At 46.9% G+C, this 21,388-nt stretch overlaps 1 protein-coding gene and 2 non-coding genes across 4 annotated transcripts in view; 1 reads left to right on the forward strand and 2 right to left on the reverse strand.

The window, feature by feature from the left end:
* The window catches only part of PFAS (phosphoribosylformylglycinamidine synthase), a 78,083-nt gene extending 62,189 nt beyond the window's left edge, over positions 1-15,894 (reverse strand). The window contains exons 1-4 of one of the 2 annotated variants that reach the window (XR_015734180.1): positions 15,714-15,861; positions 7,148-7,293; positions 4,500-4,635; positions 1,970-2,075 (exon numbers count right to left, since the gene is read on the reverse strand). Coding sequence is in view for 1 of the 2 variants with exons in the window: in XM_087893828.1 (XP_087749954.1) it covers positions 1,970-2,075; positions 4,500-4,635; positions 7,148-7,286 (381 nt within the window). In the remaining variant the exon portion in view is untranslated. Of the gene's footprint in view, positions 1-1,969; positions 2,076-4,499; positions 4,636-7,147; positions 7,294-15,713 lie in introns of both variants that reach the window. The other variant, XM_087893828.1, reaches the window with a different exon arrangement.
* A 2,048-nt stretch (positions 15,895-17,942) lies between these two features.
* Positions 17,943-18,024, forward strand: TRNAS-AGA (transfer RNA serine (anticodon AGA)). The gene has a single exon. It is a non-coding gene; the product is annotated as a tRNA-Ser (tRNA).
* Positions 18,025-18,279: 255 nt separating this feature from the next.
* Positions 18,280-18,361, reverse strand: TRNAS-AGA (transfer RNA serine (anticodon AGA)). Its single transcript has one exon. It is a non-coding gene; the product is annotated as a tRNA-Ser (tRNA).
* Positions 18,362-21,388: the final 3,027 nt, after the last annotated feature.

The following is a 21,388-nucleotide window of genomic DNA, read 5'->3' on the forward strand; positions in this document are numbered from 1 at the left end:
ACTCAGGTGACCCTGAGGACACAGATAAACTCCAAGTGGCCTCAACGACTCCCTAAAAAGGATGCAAATGACCAGTTGTCCGCAAGGAGTATAAATCCTTCCATTCCCCACCATCCAGTCAGAGCTGAAGAAGCTTCTGGGATGAGAAGCGAAACGTCTTCAAAGGGAAAAAAAAACGCCCAGAAAGTCCAGTTGCCTCTTGAAAAACAAGCACCGTTGAGAGAGAAATTGGTGTAGCAAATCTGTGGGGGATGAATTCTATCAGGTGTTCCAGACATTTTGGAAACTGTCTATCTAGTCTTAAAACCAAATCTATAATTGCCAAGGTTTGACATTCTTAGTGAGTGTAATTCCAACAAAGGATTGTAGAATTTCCACACCTCCCAATGGTGTGCAATGCTGCAGGTAATCCTTGGCTTTCAACCATTTGTATAGTGACCGTTTGAAGTTACACCACCATTAAAAAAAATCACCTGTGAGCATTTTTCACACTTGCAAACCCTTGCAGCATCCTTGCGGTCACATGATCAAAATGTGGATGCATGTATTAGAATAGAATAACAGAGTTGGAAGGGACCTTGGAGGTCTTCTAGTCCAATCCCCTGCTTAGGCAGGAAGCCCTACACCACTTCAGACAAATGGTTATCCAACATCTTCTTAAAAACTTCCAGTGTTGGAGCATTCACAATTTCTGGAGGCAAGTTGTTCCACTGATTTAATTGTTCTCACTATCAGGATTTTTTTTTAATAAAAGTTTTTTTTTATTTTATAGACAAACATACAATACATAATTAATCAATCAATCAGTGTATCATCTGAGTACATATTTTGTATCTTCTTCCTACTCCTCCACTTTTTATCATATCTTAATATTATCATTTTATTTATTATAACATTTCTCCCACATTTCTTGCTTTATTAATACATTTATCTATCTTCTTTTTTCACTCATTTCATTACAACATTACCCTATATATATATATATATCTTCTCTAACCAATAATAAAATTGCCCCATACCTTAAAATATTCTGATTCCTCTTTTTCTTTGTCAAAGTCAATCTATTCATTTCTGCACAATCCAATATTTTCTTAATTACTTCTCCCTCTGAAGGGATTTTCTCTGCTTTCCATCTTTGCGCAAACACTATCCTCGCTGCAGTTATAACATGTATAATCAAATATACATTTTCTTTACTAAATTTCTCTGGTAAAATACCCAATAGGAACAGTTCAAGTTTTAAATCCATATGTTGTTGTATCATTTGTTCTAATCATGTTTTAATTTTAATCCAGCAATTTCTCGCTTCTGGACACATCCACCACATATGATAATACAATCCACTGTCAGGAAATTTCTCCTTAGTTCTAAGTTGCTTCTCTCCTTGATTAGTTTTCACCCATTGCTTTTTGATCTACCCTCGGGTGCTTTGGAGAATAGTTTGACTCCCTCTTCTTTGTGGCAACCCCTGAGATATTGGAAGACTGCTCTCATGTCTCCCCTAGTCCTTCTTTTCATTAAACTAGACATACCCAGTTCCTGCAACTGTTCTTCATATGTTGTAGCCTCCAGTCCCCTATTTATGACGGTTGCAGTATCCCCAGATCGCATGATCCCCTTTTGGGTCAAGCAAAGTCAAATGTGGAAGCCAGATTCACTTAACAGCCGTGTGACTAATTTAAAACCTGAGGTGATTCATTTAACAACCGTGGCAAGAAAGGTTGTAAAACGGAGCAAAATTCACTTAACAATTGTCTTGCTTAGCCACGAAAATTTTGGACTCGATTGTGGTCCTACGTCGGGGGGTCTACCTGTAATTAATGCATAGTATGAAATATTTATTCAGCTACAGTATCCTTCAAGAATTTTCATCCCTGCAGGGAAGGTGCAGAACAGTAAAATAATTCTTAGATGTGCATGTGGGAAGCGGAGGCTGAAACCAGAAGAAAATATAAAAATATACACATACTTTGAAAAGGTAGCGGCGGGAACACTCAACTCGGTCGATGTTTTCCAGCCCAGCTGCCAAGCACACGGAGACAGCATTGGTGGAATAGGCTGTAGAAAAATTCAACCTGCAAGCATGAAGAAGATGAAGATAAATATGGAGGACGAGGAGGAGGAGGGGAGGAGGAGAGGAAGAGGAGGAAGAAGAAGAGGAGGAGGAGGAGGAGAGGAGGAAGAGTAGAGGAAGAGGAGGAAGAAGAAGAGGAGGAGGAGGAAGAGAAGGAGGAGGAGGGGAGGAGGAGTAGAGGAAGAGGAGGAAGAAGAAGAGGAGGAGGAGGAAGAGAAGGAGGAGGAGGGGAGGAGGAGGAGAAGGAAAGAAGAAGAGGAGGAGGGGAGGAGGAGGAGAAGAGGGAAAAAGGAAGACGAAGAAGGAGAAGGAGAAGAGGAGGAGGAGAGGAAGAGGAGGAAGAGAAGGAGGAGGAGGAGGAAGAAGAAGAAGAGGAAGAAGAAGAAGAAGGAGAAGAAGAAGAAGAAGAAGGAGAAGGAGAGGAAGAGGTAGTAGTAGTAGTTGTTGTTGTTGTTTTGAAATTAAATCCAAATAGATTTGAGGCTTGGATCCATTCTCGCCATATGCCCTTTAAAAACGCCTAATTAAAGGGGATCAAATCAGTCGATCCTAACGGACATCAACCCTGACTGTTCTTTGGAAGGACAGATACTGAAGCTCAAATACTTTGGCCACCTAATCAGAAGAGAGAAGATTCATTGGAAAAGACCCTGATTTTTGGGAAAGATGCAGAGGTGGGATTCAGCCGGTTTGCCCCAGTTCGGGCAAACTGGTAAGCGGAGATCACGTCGCGGGTGGGCCCGCCCATCCGCCAATCCGCCAATCCGCCACAGCTCCATATCGTGCTATTTAGGCACATTTTCGAGGCCGGGAGCACACGCGGAAGGCGCGAGAGAGAGCAAAGCACATGCACGGAAGGCTGGGCACGTGCGCGGAGAGAGCGCATGCACGCGGCGAACCAGTAGTAAAGGTAAGTGAAACCCACCCCTGGAAAGACGGAAGGAAAAGGGAGAAAGGGACGGCAGAGGATGAGATGGTTGACACAATGAACATCAATTTGGTCAAACTCTGGAAGGCAGTCCCCAGTCAGAACTGATTTAAAACAAAACGATCAACTCTGTTTTGGAGGCACGCTATTTATAATTGTTTTATTTATTAGATTTTTATCCCATCTTTATTACTTTATAAGTCACTCAAGCCGATGAACGTATGTAATACTCCTTCCTCGGTGCTTGGCTGAGGAACCCAGCTTGCCCAAGTCAAACACCACGGCAAAATAGAGTTGATTACAAACCAGCAAATAAAGGCAGACCAGCGAATGAAGTTCATTGGAAGTCCTGCTCTCATCAGTTCTGAACGTGGCTACTCACACATTGGCATTCACACATTATAATATAGTTGTTCAGTTTTGACTTAGGCAAACACAGCCACAGCCTCTCTAGTTTGTACAACAGTATTGATTGTTTAGTACAATGAGTGAAGCCATCTAATTGTGACTTCTTGAACAAGCAGCAATTAAACAAATGATGGCTTTGGGCAATGTGCATATTTAATCTTTTGCCTTTTACGTCACTGGAAATAAGTACCGCATTTTTCAGAGTATAAAACGCTCCAGATTATTATTTATTTATTTATTTATTTGATTTGATTTCTATACCGCCCTACTCCCGAAGGACTCAGGGCAGTGCACAGCCAAACAATAAAACACATACATACAAAATTTAAAAGTAGAATTAAAATCAAATTAAATAGTTTTGGCCCAGACAAATTAAAACCCCAAACTATTTAAAACCAATTTTAAAATTTGAATATATAAAATACTAAAAGATATTAAAAATTTTAAAATCTTTTATAAAAGAGGGAGAAAATTAGGCCAGGCCCGCCTGGTGAAATAATAAGGTCTTTAGAGCGCGGTGGAAGGTGCGCAGATCCGGAATCCTCCGTATCTCCAGGGGGAGCTCGTTCCCCGTTATAAGACGCACCTGCCTTTTTTTGGTGAGGAAAACAAGAAAAAGAAATCTGCCTCTGCCTCTCAGCAATTTTGCCTCGTTGCAGCAAACAGTAAACAGCCTGCTTTACTTTCATTTTCGTTTTAGCATAGCTTGATTAGCACAAGAAAAAAACAATCTGCTCCCAGCAATTTACCTCCTTGCAGAAAGCAGCAGAGGCCCAGCTGAGAGCAAAACAGCTGAGAGTCAGGAGGTCGATCCAGTCAACTTGTGCTAATTAGGCTGTGCTGAAGCTGAAATGAGCTGTTTCTTCTTGCTGCTTGCTGCAAGGAGGTAAACTGCAGGGAGGCAGAGGCCACAGGGTGGGGGCCAGTGGGTGGGCGGAGCTATATTCCGTGTATAAGACGCATCTAAATTTTCACCCCCTTTTAGGGGGGAAAAAGATGCGTCTTATACTCTGAAAAATATGGTAATACCACTTCTTTGTTTGCTTGTTTCTTTAAACAGTGCAGTTTTGCCTTCAGCGGAAGACTTACCGTGGACCGATCTCTACCAGCAGATCAGACGGGCGTGGGCTGAGAAACGATTTGAGTGCGATGTCGCCTTCTTCGAACGGACAGCCAAAAACCCACTGCAACATCTCTATCTCCCGAGTGCTCGGGAGAGTCTTTCCTGGTGATAAAACAGGGATGAAAAAAAAAGTAGCCAATTTTCCCATAATTCAACAGGACTATATAACCCAGTAAAGTTGCATATAGTCAAGGCGATGGTTTTCCCAGTTGCAATGTATGGCTGTGAAAGTTGGACCATAAGGAAGGCCGAACGCCAAAGAATTGAGGCCTTTGAACTCTGGTGCTGGAGAAGACTCCTGCGAGTCCCCTGGACTGCAAGGCGATCCAACCGGTCAGTCCTAAAGGAGATCAACCCTGACTGCTCTTTAGAAGACCAGATCCTGAAGATGAAACTCAAAATACTTTGGCCACCTAATGAGAAGGAAGGAGTCACTGGAGAAGAGCCTAATGCTGGAAACGATTGATTGATTGATTGATTTTTTTTATTTTATTTATTTATTTATTTTTTATTTATTTATTTATTTATTTATTTATTTATTAATTATTTTATTTATTTATTCAATTTATATGCCGCCCTTCTCCAGAGACTCAGGGCAGCTTACAATGCGTTACGCAATTGCCTTCATACTTTTGTATATACCTGCTTAGTAGGGCTTTTGCCCCCCCCCCCAAGCGGTGTTCTATTTTATACAAAGTCAGCTTATTGCCCCCACAAACCGGGTCCTCATTTTACCTACTTCAGAAGGATGGAAGGCTGAGTCAACCTTGAGCTTGGTGAGAATTGAACTCGCAGTAATTGCAGGGAGCTGGCAGCTAAGTGCTACTTTAACAGCAGTTTTAGTCCGCTGCGCCACCAAGGCTTTTGATTGAGGGTAAAAGAAGAAGGGGATGGCAGAGAACGAGGTGGCTGGATGGAGTCACTGAAGCAGTCGGCTGTGAGCTTAAATGGACTCCAGAGGATGGTAGAGGACAGGAAGGCCTGGAGGAACGTTGTCCATGGGGTCGCGACTTTGCCACTAACAATAACAAATATAACCCAGCAAGCCATCTCTTTGTAAGAGAGGGATGAGCAAGCTCTGAACCAAACCGTTATCACTTAAAGAGGAAGAAAACCACCATGCTAGTGTGCTTCCCTCACTTCTTTATTCCAAACCCTCCATTAGAATTTACGTTGGGCAGGTTGGAGATGTGTGGACTTCAACTCCCAGAATTCCTTAGCCAGCCATACTGGTTGGGGAATTCTGGGAATTGAAGTCCATACATCAGGGGTAGTCAAACTCAAGGCCCGTGGGATGGATCCGGCCTGTGGGGGTGTTTAGATCTGGTCTGTAGGGCCGCCTTGGAAACAGTGAAGGGCCGGCCCGCGGTGCCTCTGCCAGCAAAAACGATGGCCTCCTGCAGCCCTCTGCCAGCAAAAAAGGAGCCCGGGGAGGCCGTGTGTGGCCCTTCCGGGCTGTGTTTTCGGCCGCGACAGCCTTCTGCAGCCCTCTGCCAGCAAAAATGGAGCCCGGGGAGGCCACGCATGGCCCGCCCAGGCTCTGTTTTTGGCCGCGACAGCCTCCTGAAGCCCTCTGCCAGCAAAAACAGAGCTGGGGAAGGCCACGTACAACCCGCTCTGTTTTCAACCGCAACAACCACCTGCAGCCCTCTGCCAGAGAAAATGGAGCGCCCACAAGATCCATTTTCACTGGCAGATGGCTGGAGGAGGCCATGGTGTTTGTTTGTTTGTTTATGTTTGTTTGTTTATTTGATTTGTATACCGCCCTACTCCCGAAGGACTCAGGGCGGTGAACAGCCAACAATAAAATACATAAATACACAAAATTTAAAAACCCGATAAAATCAAATTAAATTATTTGGCCCAGACAAATTAAAATACCCCAATAATTTAAAAACAGATTAAAATTTACATATTTAAAAAGGGAAGAGATTAGGCCAAGCCCGCTTGATGGAATAAAAAGGTCTTCACAGCATGGCGGAAGGAGCGCAGATCCGGGATCCTCCGTATCTCCGGGGGGAGCTCATTCCAGATGGTAGGTGCCCCCACAGAGAAGGCTCTCCCCCTAGGGGCCGCCAGTCGACACTGTTTGGCTGACGGCACCCGGAGGAGTCCCTCTCTATGAGAGCGTACTGGCCGGTGGGAGGCTATTGGTGGTAGTAGGCGGTCCCGTAAATAACCAGGCCCTAAGCCATGGAGCGTTTTAAAGGTGGTAACCAAAACCTTGAAGCGCACCCGGAAGACCACTGGGAGCCAGTGCAGCTCGCGCAGGAGAGGTGTTACATGGGAGCGCCATGTCGCTCCCATTACCACCCGCGTGGCCGCACTCTGCGCCAGTTGGAGCCTCCGGGTGCTCCTCAAGGGGAGCCCCATGTAGAGAGCATTACAATAGTCCAGGCGGGAGGTGACGAGGGCATGAGTGACCGTGGTGGCTGAAAACAGAGTCTCAACGAGTGACGTCGAGCTGGCCATGCCCCAATCTGGCCACCCCAAGGTCAAACACAGCCCTGATGCGGCCCTCCATGAAATCGAGTTTGACCTCCCTGCCATACATCTTCAACCTGACACGGTTGAGCAACATGGATCTAGATCAAATTTGATTCAATTCTCATACCTGTCCAGTTAACGTTGAAGCACAGTTCCTTCTGGACCGCTTGGGCGCCATTGCCTAAGATCCTTTGGGCAGACTGTAGAAGATTGTTGAGGCCACTGTCGGCCTCGCTGGGCCGCTGATAATAATGTAGAACCACCATGTCTGTCCTGAGGGAACAGAATAGACAAGGCAATGAGGAAACTTAACAATATACATACAAAATAGAATTTCAAAATTATCTGGTATTTAGAGTTCTTTATTGGCCAAGTGGGATTGGACACACAAGGAATTTGTCTTCGGTGCATAAGCTCTCAGTGTACATAAAAAAATACATTCATCAAGAATCATCGACTTACAACCACACTTGAGCCCCAAATTTCTGTTGCTAAGCGAAACAGTTATGAAGTGACCCATTTTATGACCGTTTTGGCTGCAGTTGTTAAGTGAATCACAGCAGTTGTTCAGTTAGTAACACAACTGTTAAGTGAAATCTGGCTTCCCCATTTGACACGGCTTGTCAGAAGGTCATAAAAGGGAATCACATGACCCCAGGACACTACAACAGTCATAAGCGTGAATCAGTTGTCAAAGCGTCCGAATTTTGGTCAAGGAATGCCGCAACGATTGTAAGTGTGGAAAAACCGTCATAAATCACTTTTTTTCAGTGCCGCTACAATTTCGAACGGTCACTAAACGAATGGCTATAAATCAAGGATTATCTGTACAGTCATGCACAGCACTAGAAAATTGAAGCATATTTTTCTTCCTTTTTTCAAACCAGAGGTTATATCGAATCAAAGCGAACAAAAGGCTGTTTAGAACAGAACCCAAAATTCCCTTTTTCGGCCAAACATAATTAATTCACTCCCAGATGACCAGCTAATAACTTGGATGTCTTGACCGGATAAATTCATAAAGAGCAGATCTATTGAAGCTATCACAGCACTGAAAAAAACAATGACTCGGGATCAGTTCTTGCACTTCCGACTGTCGTAAGATCCCTGCCAAAATTTGGGTAATTGGCAATCGACATGTACTCTGATTCACGGTACCCGGGATGCTGCCGCCGTGATCTGGATCACGGATGTAGCATCCTGGAGTCACATGATCCCCATTTGCAACCTTCCCAAACGGCGTTTGACAAGCCAAGTCAACGGGGGATTCCAGATTCGCTTAACGACTGTGTGATTCGCTTAACGACGTTTGTAAAACAGTCGTAAAATGAGGCTCCACTCACTTAACCACTGCATCGCTCAGCGAGGGACGTTCTGATCCCAACGGTGGTCGTAAGTCGAGGATGTAATTTTGCATTTTAATTTTTTTTAATTTAATTTTTTAATTTAAAAGAATCTGCCAGGCCTAGTCCTGGGAAAACACGGAGAGATAAGGGAGCAAATACTGCATTTTCTTTCGGAGGTCACCTGGGGACGTCTGGCAACTGCTGCATAGGAACATGAACGCGGTACTAGCAGACGTAGGTCTTACTCCAGAGAGCTGCTGATTGATCTAAAAGACCTCAGAGCAAATATCCAACGGAGGAGCCCAAGAGGTCGTTGGCCTTCAAATGGCTCACAATTCTTGCTTCACTCAAAGCTGCGGAGCAACCTTCATTACTAAGTCTACCAATTGCACAAAAGTGACAGCCATTGCGTATCACAGGGCAAGGGTCCATCCTCCACTTGGCAAGGTTTTTTTTTTTTTTCAAAAGTAGTTTGCCATTGCCTCCTTCCTAGGCCTGAGAGAAAGTGATTGGCCCAAGGTCACGCAAGGCAGGACTAGAACTCACAGTCGCCCTGTTTCTAGCTTGATGTCCTTAACCGTCACACCAAAACCAGCTCTCTAATGTATAAAACAACCAACACAAACAGATCAAATGCTATCGAGGTGCAAATTTACACCCTAACAGTCAAAATTCACTAAAATTCTAAAAAAATAAAAACAATTTAAGGATGTCCCAGGCAGGAAGTCTGAACGGGGACTGTTCATTATGTACCAGTATGATGAATGTATTTTTATGATGCCTATGATCATGATTTATCACTTATTGATGAACATATCTTTTATTTTATGTACACTGAGAGCATATACACCAAGACAAATTCCTTGTGTGTCCAATCACACTTGGCCAATAAAAATTCTATTCTATTCTATTATAGCTTTTATGTACAATGAGAGCTTATGCACCGAAGACAAAGTCCTTGTGTGTCCAATCACACTCGGCACACACTGCATTTTATCCAATTACATTTTAAATTGCTTTTTATCAAATTTTAGTAATAATTTGTTTCTGGAATTTTGCACTTTAATATGGCCCAAGGGGCAAAGAAAGAAAGAAAGAAAGAAAGAAAGAAAGAAAGAAAGAAAGAAAGGAGGGAGGGAGGGAGGGAGGGAGGGAGGGAGGGAGGGAGGGAGGGAGGAAGGAAGGAAGGAAAGAAAGACAGTTGGTTAATAAAGAATTCTATTATATTCTATTCAAATGCATATAAATATATGGTGCATGTATATATTTATGTATGTATATAGCATCTAAAGGGATGGGGTGGCTCAGTGGCTAAGACACTGAGCTTGTCGATCGAAAGGTCGGCAGTTCAGCGGTTCGACTCCCTAATGCCGCGTAATGGGGTGAGCTCCTGAGACTTGTCCCAGCTTCTGCCAATCTAGCAGTTCGAAAGCACGTAAAAAATGCAAGTAGAAAAATAGGGACCACCTTTGGTGGGAAGGTAACAGCGTTCCGTGCGCCTTTGGCATTGAGTCATGCCGGCCACATGACCACGGAGACGTCTTCGGGCAGCGCTGGCACTTCGGCTTTGAAACAGAGATGGACACCGCCCCCTAGAGTCGGGAACGACTACACATATGTGCGAGGGGAACCTTTACCTTTAATTATAGCATCTAAAAAGCAGAGACATCACCCTGCCAATAAAAGTGCCTACAGTCAAGGCGATGGTTTTCCCAGTTGCAATGTATGGCTGGTGAAAATTGGACCATAAGAAAGGCCGAACGCCAAAAAATTGAGCCCTTTGAACTCTGGTGCTGGAGAAGACTCCAGCGAGTCCCTTGGACTGCAAGGCGATCAACCGGTCAGTCCTAGAGGAGATCAACCCTGACTGCTCTTTAGAAGGCCAGATCCTGAAGATGAAACTCAAATTCTTTGGCCACCTAATGAGAAGGAAGGACTCGCTGGAGAAGAGCCTAATGCTGGGAACGATTGAGGGCAAAAGAAAAAGGGGACGATAGAGAACGAGGTGGCTGGATGGAGTACTGAAGCAGTCAGCATGAGTTTAAGTGGACTCCAGAGGATGGTAGAGGACAGGAAGGCCTGGAGGAACGTTGTCCATGAGGTCGCGATGGGTCGGACACGACTTCGCAACTAACAACAACATAGCATGTGTATATGTGTGTTATGTATGTGTTTGGTTGCAGGAACTGGGCATGGCTAGTCTAGTGAAGAGAAGGACCAGGGGAGACATGATTGCAGTGTTCCAGTATTTGAGAGCAGGTGAGGGGTCAATCTATTTTCCAAGGCACCTGAAGGCCGGACAAGGAATAATGGATGGAAACTGACCAAGGAGAGATTCAATCTAGAAATAAGGACAAATTTTCTGACAGTGAGAACAATCCACCCATGGGACAAAAGTTGCCTTCGGAAGTTGTGGGAGCTTCATCACTGGAAGCTTTCAAGAAGAGATTGGACTGCCATCTATCAGAAATGGTGTAGGGCAGTGATGGCGAAGCTTTTCGGCACCGAGTGCCCAAACCGGAATGTGCATGCACACGTATGCGTGCACGTTCCCGAAAAGCAGCTGGCTGGCATGGAAATCTGAAAACCAGCTGGCTGGCGTGGAAATCCGAAAACCAGCTGGCTGGCACGGAAACCCGAAAACCAGCTGGCTGGCGCGAAAGCCCGAAAACCAGCTGGCTGGTGCGTGCATGCCTCTTTTTTGGCCATTTTGCCCATTTTTTCGGGCCGTTTTCAGGCCGTATTCAGGCCATTTTTTGGGCTGACCTGAAAACGGCCCAAAAGCAGCCTGAAAACGGCCCAAAAAACGGCCTGTTTTTTAGCCATTTTTTGGGCCGTTTTCAGGCTGTTTTCTGGTTGCCCATGAAGACCAGCGGCCCGGCACGCGGGAAACCAGAAGATCAGCTGGTGACGGCGTGCGTGCCCACAGAGAGGGCTCTGCGTGCCACCTATGGCACGCGTGCCATAGGTTCGCCATCACAGGTGTAGGGTCTCCTGCTTGGACGGGGAAGGCTGGACTAGATGATTTACAATCTCCCTTCCAACTCTGTTAATCTGTAAACCTTAAGACACAAACCGCTGATCCAAGAGAGAAGTAAAATTGGGATATGCATTTGATTTGTGGGAGCTTCATCCCTGGAGATTTCAAAGGCGGGGAGATAGGACTGCCATTTGTCAGGAGGATGGTGTAGGCAGGATGTCCTGCTTGGGCGTGGTGGGGCGGATGGGGTTGCCTAGATGACCTCCAAGGCCCCTTCCCACTCTGTTCATCTAGGTTAGATATACCCTTTCTCTTGAGAACAGGAAAAAGAATTTCGTTTTTTAACACGGTGTAGTCCCAGTAAAAAAATAATAAATGACAATATCTCAAATTATCTAAATCAAACAGAAACCTAAATCAAGTCAAACTTCACCCAAACTTTTCTCATAATCCGATCTGTCCATATTCCTTTTTTTTTTAAAAAAAACCCAAAAACCTAAAACATTTCTTGCTGGAACCGGTGTCCCCACAGCAAAACCGGACAACCCCCCCTCAATACCTTTCCCCCATCCTCAATACCTTTCCCTCCCTCAATACCTTTCCCCCCACCCTCAATTCCTTTCCTCCCACCCTCAATACCTTCCCCCCAATACCTTTCCCCCCTCAATACCTTTCCCCCCCACCCTCAATTCCTTTCCTCCCCCCCTCAATACCTTTCCCCCGAATACCTTTCCTCGCACCCTCAATACCTTTCCCCCCTCAATACCTTTCCCCCCTCAATACCTTTCCCCCCCACCCTCAATACCTTCCCCCTACCCTCAATACCTTTCCCCCCCTCAATACCTTTTCCCCTCACCCTCAATACCTTTTCCCTCACCCTCAATACCTTCCCCCTACCCTCAATACCTTTCCCCCCCTCAATACCTTTTCCCTCACCCTCAATACCTTCCCCCTACCCTCAATACCTTTCCCCCCCTCAATCTTTCCCCTCCCCCTCAATACCTTTCCCCCCCTCAATACCTTTTCCCCTCACCCTCAATACCTTTTTCCTCACCCTCAATACCTTTCCTCCCCCCTCAATACCTTTCCCCCCTCAATACCTTTTCCCTCACCCTCAATACCTTCCCCCTACCCTCAATACCTTTCCCCTCCCCCTCAATACCTTTTCCCCTCACCCTCAATACCTTTTTCCTCACCCTCAATACCTTTCCTCCCCCCTCAATACCTTTCCCCCCTCAATACCTTTTCCCTCACCCTCAATACCTTCCCCCTACCCTCAATACCTTTCCCCCCCTCAATCTTTCCCCTCCCCCTCAATACCTTTTTCCTCACCCTCAATACCTTTCCTCCCCCCTCAATACCTTTCCCCCCTCAATACCTTTTCCCTCACCCTCAATACCTTCCCCCTACCCTCAATACCTTTCCCCCCCTCAATACCTTTTCCCTCACCCTCAATACCTTCCCCCTACCCTCAATACCTTTCCCCCCCTCAATCTTTCCCCTCCCCCTCAATACCTTTTCCCCTCACCCTCAATACCTTTTTCCTCACCCTCAATACCTTTCCTCCCCCCTCAATACCTTTCCCCCCTCAATACCTTTTCCCTCACCCTCAATACCTTCCCCCTACCCTCAATACCTTTCCCCCCCTCAATACCTTTTCCCCTCACCCTCAATACCTTTTCCCCTCACCCTCAATACCTTTTTCCTCACCCTCAATACCTTTCCTCCCCCCTCAATACCTTTCCCCCCTCAATACCTTTTCCCTCACCCTCAATACCTTCCCCCTACCCTCAATACCTTTCCCCCCCTCAATCTTTCCCCTCCCCCTCAATACCTTTTCCCCTCACCCTCAATACCTTTCCCCCCCTCAATCTTTCCCCTCCCCCTCAATACCTTTTCCCCTCACCCTCAATACCTTTTTCCTCACCCTCAATACCTTTCCTCCCCCCTCAATACCTTTCCCCCCTCAATACCTTTTCCCTCACCCTCAATACCTTCCCCCTACCCTCAATACCTTTCCCCCCCTCAATCTTTCCCCTCCCCCTCAATACCTTTTTCCTCACCCTCAATACCTTTCCTCCCCCCTCAATACCTTTCCCCCCTCAATACCTTTTCCCTCACCCTCAATACCTTCCCCCTACCCTCAATACCTTTCCCCCCCTCAATACCTTTTCCCTCACCCTCAATACCTTCCCCCTACCCTCAATACCTTTCCCCCCCTCAATCTTTCCCCTCCCCCTCAATACCTTTTCCCCTCACCCTCAATACCTTTTTCCTCACCCTCAATACCTTTCCTCCCCCCTCAATACCTTTCCCCCCTCAATACCTTTTCCCTCACCCTCAATACCTTCCCCCTACCCTCAATACCTTTCCCCCCCTCAATACCTTTTCCCCTCACCCTCAATACCTTTTCCCCTCACCCTCAATACCTTTTTCCTCACCCTCAATACCTTTCCTCCCCCCTCAATACCTTTCCCCCCTCAATACCTTTTCCCTCACCCTCAATACCTTCCCCCTACCCTCAATACCTTTCCCCCCCTCAATACCTTTTCCCTCACCCTCAATACCTTCCCCCTACCCTCAATACCTTTCCCCCCCTCAATCTTTCCCCTCCCCCTCAATACCTTTTCCCCTCACCCTCAATACCTTTTTCCTCACCCTCAATACCTTTCCTCCCCCCTCAATACCTTTCCCCCCTCAATACCTTTTCCCTCACCCTCAATACCTTCCCCCTACCCTCAATACCTTTCCCCCCCTCAATACCTTTTCCCCTCACCCTCAATACCTTTTCCCCTCACCCTCAATACCTTTTTCCTCACCCTCAATACCTTTCCTCCCCCCTCAATACCTTTTCCCTCACCCTCAATACCTTCCCCCTACCCTCAATACCTTTCCCCCCCTCAATACCTTTTCCCTCACCCTCAATACCTTCCCCCTACCCTCAATACCTTTCCCCCCCTCAATCTTTCCCCTCCCCCTCAATACCTTTTCCCCTCACCCTCAATACCTTTTTCCTCACCCTCAATACCTTTCCTCCCCCCTCAATACCTTTCCCCCCTCAATACCTTTTCCCTCACCCTCAATACCTTCCCCCTACCCTCAATACCTTTCCCCCCCTCAATCTTTCCCCTCCCCCTCAATACCTTTTCCCCTCACCCTCAATACCTTTTTCCTCACCCTCAATACCTTTCCTCCCCCCTCAATACCTTTCCCCCCCCGAATACCTTTCCTCGCACCCTCAATACCTTTCCCCCCTCAATACCTTTCCCCCCCACCCTCAATTCCTTTCCTCCCACCCTCAATACCTTTCCCCCGAATACCTTTCCCCCCTCAATACCTTTCCCCCCCACCCTCAATTCCTTTCCTCCCCCCCTCAATACCTTTCCCCCGAATACCTTTCCTCCCCCCCTCAATACCTTTCCCCCGAATACCTTTCCTCGCACCCTCAATACCTTTCCCCCCTCAATACCTTTCCCCCCCACCCTCAATTCCTTTCCTCCCCCCCTCAATACCTTTCCCCCGAATACCTTTCCTCGCACCCTCAATACCTTTTCCCCCTCCATACCTTTCCCCCCCACCCTCAATTTCTTTCCTCCCCCCCAATACCTTTCCCCCGAATACCTTTCCTCGCACCCTCAATACCTTTCCCCCCTCAATACCTTTCCCCCCCACCCTCAATTCCTTTCCTCCCACCCTCAATACCTTTCCCCCGAATACCTTTCCCCCCTCAATACCTTTCCCCCCCACCCTCAATTCCTTTCCTCCCCCCCTCAATACCTTTCCCCCGAATACCTTTCCTCGCACCCTCAATACCTTTCCCCCCTCAATACCTTTCCCCCCTCAATACCTTTCCCCCCCACCCTCAATTCCTTTCCTCCCCCCCTCAATACCTTTTCCCCCTCCATACCTTTCCCCCCCACCCTCAATACCTTTCCCCCCTCAATACCTTTCCCCCCTCAATACCTTTCCCCCCTCAATACCTTTTCCCCCTCCATACCTTTCCCCCCCACCCTCAATTCCTTTCCTCCCCCCCAATACCTTTCCCCCCCTCAATACCTTTCCCCCCACCCCTCAGCCGGCCCAGAATGATGGGAGTTGTAATCCCACGCGTCCAAGGATGCACGTGCTTCTTCTACTGCAGAGCCCAAGGGAAAGTTTGCCCACACCCTTCCAAAAAAAAGACCCCGGCCCGCCTTTTTACTATTTAAAAAAAACAAAAAAAAAAAACACCCCAAGCGATTTCCAACTCCGGAGACACGGAGTTTCTTTCCCGTGTCTTTGTCCACGATCCGAACTCGGGGGGGGGTGGGGCAAGTGGAGAGGGTCGTGAGAAAAGAACCCCGCGAGTCACAGGGTTGCAGCCTTACCTGCGCCCGGGTTTGGCTTGGCTTGGCTCGGCTTGGATCTTCTCTCTCTCTCACTCCCCGCGCGCGATCGCCACGATCACGGGGCAATGCACTGCACTGCCCCTTTCCTGGGAGGGGAACTTCCCATGCGAGGGGCGGGCAAGTGAGTGGGTGGGTGGGTGGGAGGTGTGGCCAGAGCCCCGCCCTCATTTCCCATTGGCTGCCTCGCTTCCTCCTTTTTTTTTTTTTCCAGCCTTGAAAAAGGGGGGCCGCGCGAGGCGATCTTGGATCACGGGGGTGGGGGGGGGGAGGTGGGAGGGATCGGGCGGATTTTTGGGAGATTCCTTTTGGGGTGGTTCCATTCACTTCGCTTCCAAGGGACACGGCAAGGATGGTTATTCATTTTCCCTGTCTGATATGGGGATAGGATCTCCTGCTTGAGCGGGGGGTTGGACTAGATGACCTATCAGGTCCCTTCCAACTCTTGTTAATCTGTTAAACTCTCCCGGCTGGAGAAGGAGAAGGGGGAGGAGAAGGATTTCAAAATCCCCGTCCCCGGAGGGATTCCCGGGATCCCTGCGCTGGTTGGTCTGATAAAGACTGACTAGGTGGCTCAGGACAATCCAGAAAAGTCAGCAGTTCGAATCCTTCGTACAGGTCTCCTGCGTGAGCAGGGGGGGTTGGACTAGATGACCTCCAATGTCCCTTCCAACTCTTGTTACTGTTACCGGGCCTGTTCCTTTTGCAATTTTGGCGGATTTTGCTTTGAAGGGAACGGGAGTTGGGTCTTTGGATGGCTTTGCACGAGATTTGGGGGGAGTTTGATCGCCTGCTGAAGTTCTCCACAGCTGGAGATGATTGACAGAAGAGAAGACAGCTTTCCAAATACGGGAACGGCCTGAAGCCGGGACGCGATTGATTTGATGTTCCGTCCAGTGGTGAAAGCCAATTTCTTTTACTACCGATTCTGTGGGCGTGGCTTGGTGGGCGTGGCAGGGGAAGGATAGTGGAAAATCTCAATTCCCTTCCCACTTCCGGGGAAGGATACTGCAAAATCTCCATTCCTACCCCACTCCAGGGGAAGGATAGTGCAAAATCCCCATTCCCACTCCACTCCAGGGGAAGGATACTGCAAGATCCCCATTCCCACCCCACTTCAGGGGAAGGATAGTGCAAAATCCCCATTCCCACTCCACTCCAGAGGAAGGAGACTGCAAAATCTCCATTCCCACCCCACTCCAGAGGAAGGAGACTGCAAAATCTCCATTCCCACTCCACTTCAGGGGAAGGATACTGCAAAATCTCCATTCCAACCCCACTTCAGGGGAAGGATAGTGCAAAATCCCCATTCCCACTCCACTCCAGGGGAAGGATATTGCAAAATCTCCATTTCCACTCCAGGGGAAGGATACTGCAAAATCTCCATTTCCACTCCAGGGGAAGGATACTGCAAAATCCCCATTCCAACCCCACTTCAGGGGAAGGATAGTGCAAAATCCCCATTCCCACTCCACTCCAGGGGAAGGATAGTGCAAAATCCCCATTCCCACTCCACTCCAGGGGAAGGATACTGCAAAATCCCCATTCCCACCCCACTCCAGGGGAAGGAGACTGCAAAATCCCCATTCCCACTCCACTCCAGGGGAAGCATACTGCAAAATCCCCATTCCCTCCCCACTCCAGAGGAAGGAGACTGCAAAATCCCCATTCCCTCCCCACTCCAGGGGAAGCATACTGCAAAATCCCCATTCCCACCCCAATCCAGGGGAAAGAGACTGCAAAATCCCCATTCCCACTCCACTCCAGGGGAAGCATACTGCAAAATCCCCATTCCCTCCCCACTCCAGGGGAAGGAGACTGCAAAATCTCCATTCCTACCCCACCCCAGGGGAAGGAGACTGCAAAATCTGCATTCCCTCCCCACTCCAGAGGAAGGATACTGCAAAATCTCCATTCCTACCCCACTCCAGGGGAAAGATGCTGCAAAATCCCCATTCCCACTCCACTCCAGGGGAAGGCGACTGCAAAATCTCCATTCCTACCCCACTCCAGGGGAAGGATACTGCAAATCCCCATTCCCTCCCCACTCCAGGGGAAGGAGACTGCATTATTTTAATTCTCCCCAAAAATTGTGACTTAAGTTGCTCTGAGCTTGGAAGGAAGAAAATTGGGCGGGGGGGGGGGGAGCGCTGCAGAATAAATAAATTTAGTCTATTTATTTACATAGACAAAATAATAAGTCCACATCTGGTAGTCGTGGCCGAGTGGTTAAGGCGATGGACTAGAAATCCATTGGGGTCTCCCCGCGCAGGTTCGAATCCTGCCGACTACGAAAAAGAGTTAGATACATTAATTTGAGGATATATTTTGCATGGCATCAATAATCTGGGTTGGAGGTTAGAAAAAAAAAAGCGTGGCTAAAAACCTCAGAGACGACCCCGGGGAGGAGGGTGTTCCCCTCTGATACTTTTTTTTTAAAAAAAACCCCTAAATTTAAAAATTGAATTGACCCAATGCAAAAAAAAAAAAAAACCACCAAAATCCAGATTCCCTGGCAACGTGATGGAGAGGAATCTGCGCACTTTTTCGTAGTCGGCAGGATTCGAACCTGCGCGGGGAGACCCCAATGGATTTCTAGTCCATCGCCTTAACCACTCGGCCACGACTACCGTATAATTCTGCTCTTTTCCTCGTATGTCTAAATACTTCCTTGCAATAGTTTGGCAGGGGTACCAATAGCTTCCTTCTTTCAAAGGGGTTTCCAAGGCAACGAGAACCTGTAGGGGTTTCCAAGGCAACAAGAACTGTAGCTCAGCCTCATTCGCCTATAATGAATTAGCTGGCTGTGCGATGGGAATGCATGCTGGTTTACCAACCTGGTTACTTAAAGGCTAGTCCTTGAAACTGGGAAACAAAAAAGGGGCAAGGTTGGTTCTGCATAGTTCATGCTTTCCTCAATCGATCAATTAATCAATCAGTTGCATCAACAATATCACTACTGGAATAAAATTAAGATATGGCTGGAAGAAATGATACAACAATGTCTTGATTTAAAAGCAGAGCTGTTCCTACTGGGTATCCTCCCAGAAAAAAATTAGCATAGAAAATATTTATTTGATTATACATGTAATAACAGCTGCAAGGATTGTTTATGCACAAAATTGGAAAGCAGAGAAAATACCTTTGGAAGGAGAAGTAATTGAAAAAATATTTAGATGGTGCAGAAATGAATAGATTGACTTTGATTAAAGAAAGAGAAGATTCGGAATACTTTAAGATATGGAATCCATTCTACTATTGGTTAGAAAAGAGATACAAATAAGTAAATGAATAGTTAGGTATAAAAATGCTATAATCAGAATATTTTGTTAGTGATGAATTGTTGTAATTGCTTCGATGAGAACGAAGACAGAAGAAATAACAAAAAGAAGAACGATTGGAGATAACACCGAGCTGTCACATGGAAGGAATGACTGATATATTAAATGTTTTGTTTGTTTAAAAAATAAAAAAAAACTTTTAATTAAAAAAAATCACTTTGAATAGGGCATCCTTGCATGCAAGCTGAATACTTGAAAATTCACGCAGGATGGTAGGTTCCCTTTCCAGCACATCTGTCCTGAGGTTTAAATGCAAAGTCTCGGTGCGCTACATTTATAGCAAGCTCAGGATGGAAAACGCGGGCTTTGTGGATCTCCTTCCCAGCTGAATGGATCCTTTTACCAATTTGCTTGGAGTGTTTTTGTTCAGAGGTGATTTCAAGACTTCGGTAAACTAGGGGTGTGAGTGATCTCTGTTAGTGCTTTTTCAGGCTTGGAACAGTGGTGAAATTCAATTTTATTTACTACTGGTTCGGTGGGCGTGGCTTGGTGGGTGTGGTGTGGTGTGGCTTGGTGGGTATGGCTTGGTGAGCTGGGGGAAGGATACTGCAAAATCTCCATTCCCATCCCACTCCAGGGGAAAGATACTGCAAAATCCCCATTCCCACCCCACTCCAGGGGAAGGATACTGCAAAATCTCCATTCCCACCTCATTCCAGGGGAAGGATACTGCAAAATCCCCATTCCCACTCCACTCCAGGGGAAGGATACTTTAAAATCTCCATTCCCACCCCACTTCAGGGGAAGGATACTGCAAAATCTCCATTCCCTCCCCACTCCTGGGGGAAGGATATTGCAAAATCTCTATTCCCACCCCACTCCAGGGGAAGGATACTGCAAAATCTCCATTCCCACCCCACTTCAGGGGAAGGATACTGCAAAATCTCCATTCCCTCCCCGCTCCTGGGGGAAGGATATTGCAAAATCTCTATTCCCACCCCACTCCAGGGGAAGGATACTGCAAAATCTCCATTCCCACCCCACTTCAGGGGAAGGGTCTGCAAAATCTCCATTCCCACTCCACTCCAGGGGAAGGATACTTTAAAATCTCCATTCCCACCCCACTTCAGGGGAAAGATACTGCAAAATCCCCATTCCTACCCTACTCCAGGGGAAGAATACTGCAAAATCCCCATTCCCTCCCCACTCCTGGGGGAAGGATATTGCAAAATCTGTATTCCCACCCCATTCCTGGGGTAATGATATTGCAAAATCTCCAGCAAATGCCAGCCAGAGGTGGCATTTGCCGGTTCTCCAAACTACTCAAAATTTCCACTACCGGTTCTCCAGAACCTGTCGGATTTCACCCCTGGCTTGGAAGCTAAGCTGGGTCAGGCCTGTAACTGGTTGGATGGGAAGCTGCCAAGTGTAAACCTGACTCTCAGGAATGACGCAAGGTAAGGGGGGGGGAACTTGTAACATGGTGGCTTGTGTAATTATTTACTAGATGTCTATGGAGATTCTGACTCATCTAGGCCATGGTTGTCCCAAAGGTGCTTTTTTTCCAGGAGGCAACTGGCCTTCCTTTTTTTTCTTTGAAGACATTTCGCTTCACATCCAAGAAGCTTCTTCAGTTCTTCTTCAGCTTCCTGGCAAAACGTCTTCAAAGAAAAACCAGAAAGTCCAGTTGCCTCATGGGAAAAAAGCACCTTTGGGACAGGGGTGAAATCCAGCAGGTTCTGACAGGTTCTGGCGAACCCGTAGCGGAAATTTTGAGTGGTTCAGAGAACCAGCAAATACCACCTCTGGCTGGTCCCAGAGTGGGGTGGGAATGGAGATTTTGCAGTTATCCTTCCCATGCCACGCCCACCAGGCCACGCCCACCAGGCCACACCACACCCATCAGGCCACACCCACAGAACCAGTAGTAAAAAAAAAATGAATTTCACCACTGCTTTGGGACAATTATTTATCAGCTTTTTACTACCAGCTGCCCCGATTTGCAACAAGAATGTAAGATAATATCATTTCAATCTTTTGGGGGAGAAAGGTGATAATGGGCTGCGGAGTCCAACAGTCAAAGGAGTTAGATATGTCTAGTTATTGAAGAAAAGGACTATGGGTGATATAATAACAGTTTCCAATATTTGAGGGGTTATCACAGCAAGGAGGGTGTCAACTTTTTGTCCAAAGCACCTGTGGGCAGGATAAGAAATAACCGGTGAAAATTTTTCAAGAAGAGATCCAACCTTAGAACTAAGGAGAAATTTCCTAATAGTGAGAACAATTAAATCCGTGGCATGATTTGCCTTCATAAGTTGCAGGTCCTTCAACAATGGAGGTTTTTAAGAAGAGACTGGACAGCCATTTGACTTG

The sequence above is a fragment of the Pantherophis guttatus genome, chromosome 4, assembly GCF_059756535.1.
Source record: "Pantherophis guttatus breed Tessera chromosome 4, ASM5975653v1, whole genome shotgun sequence".
NCBI lineage: Eukaryota > Metazoa > Chordata > Lepidosauria > Squamata > Colubridae > Pantherophis > Pantherophis guttatus.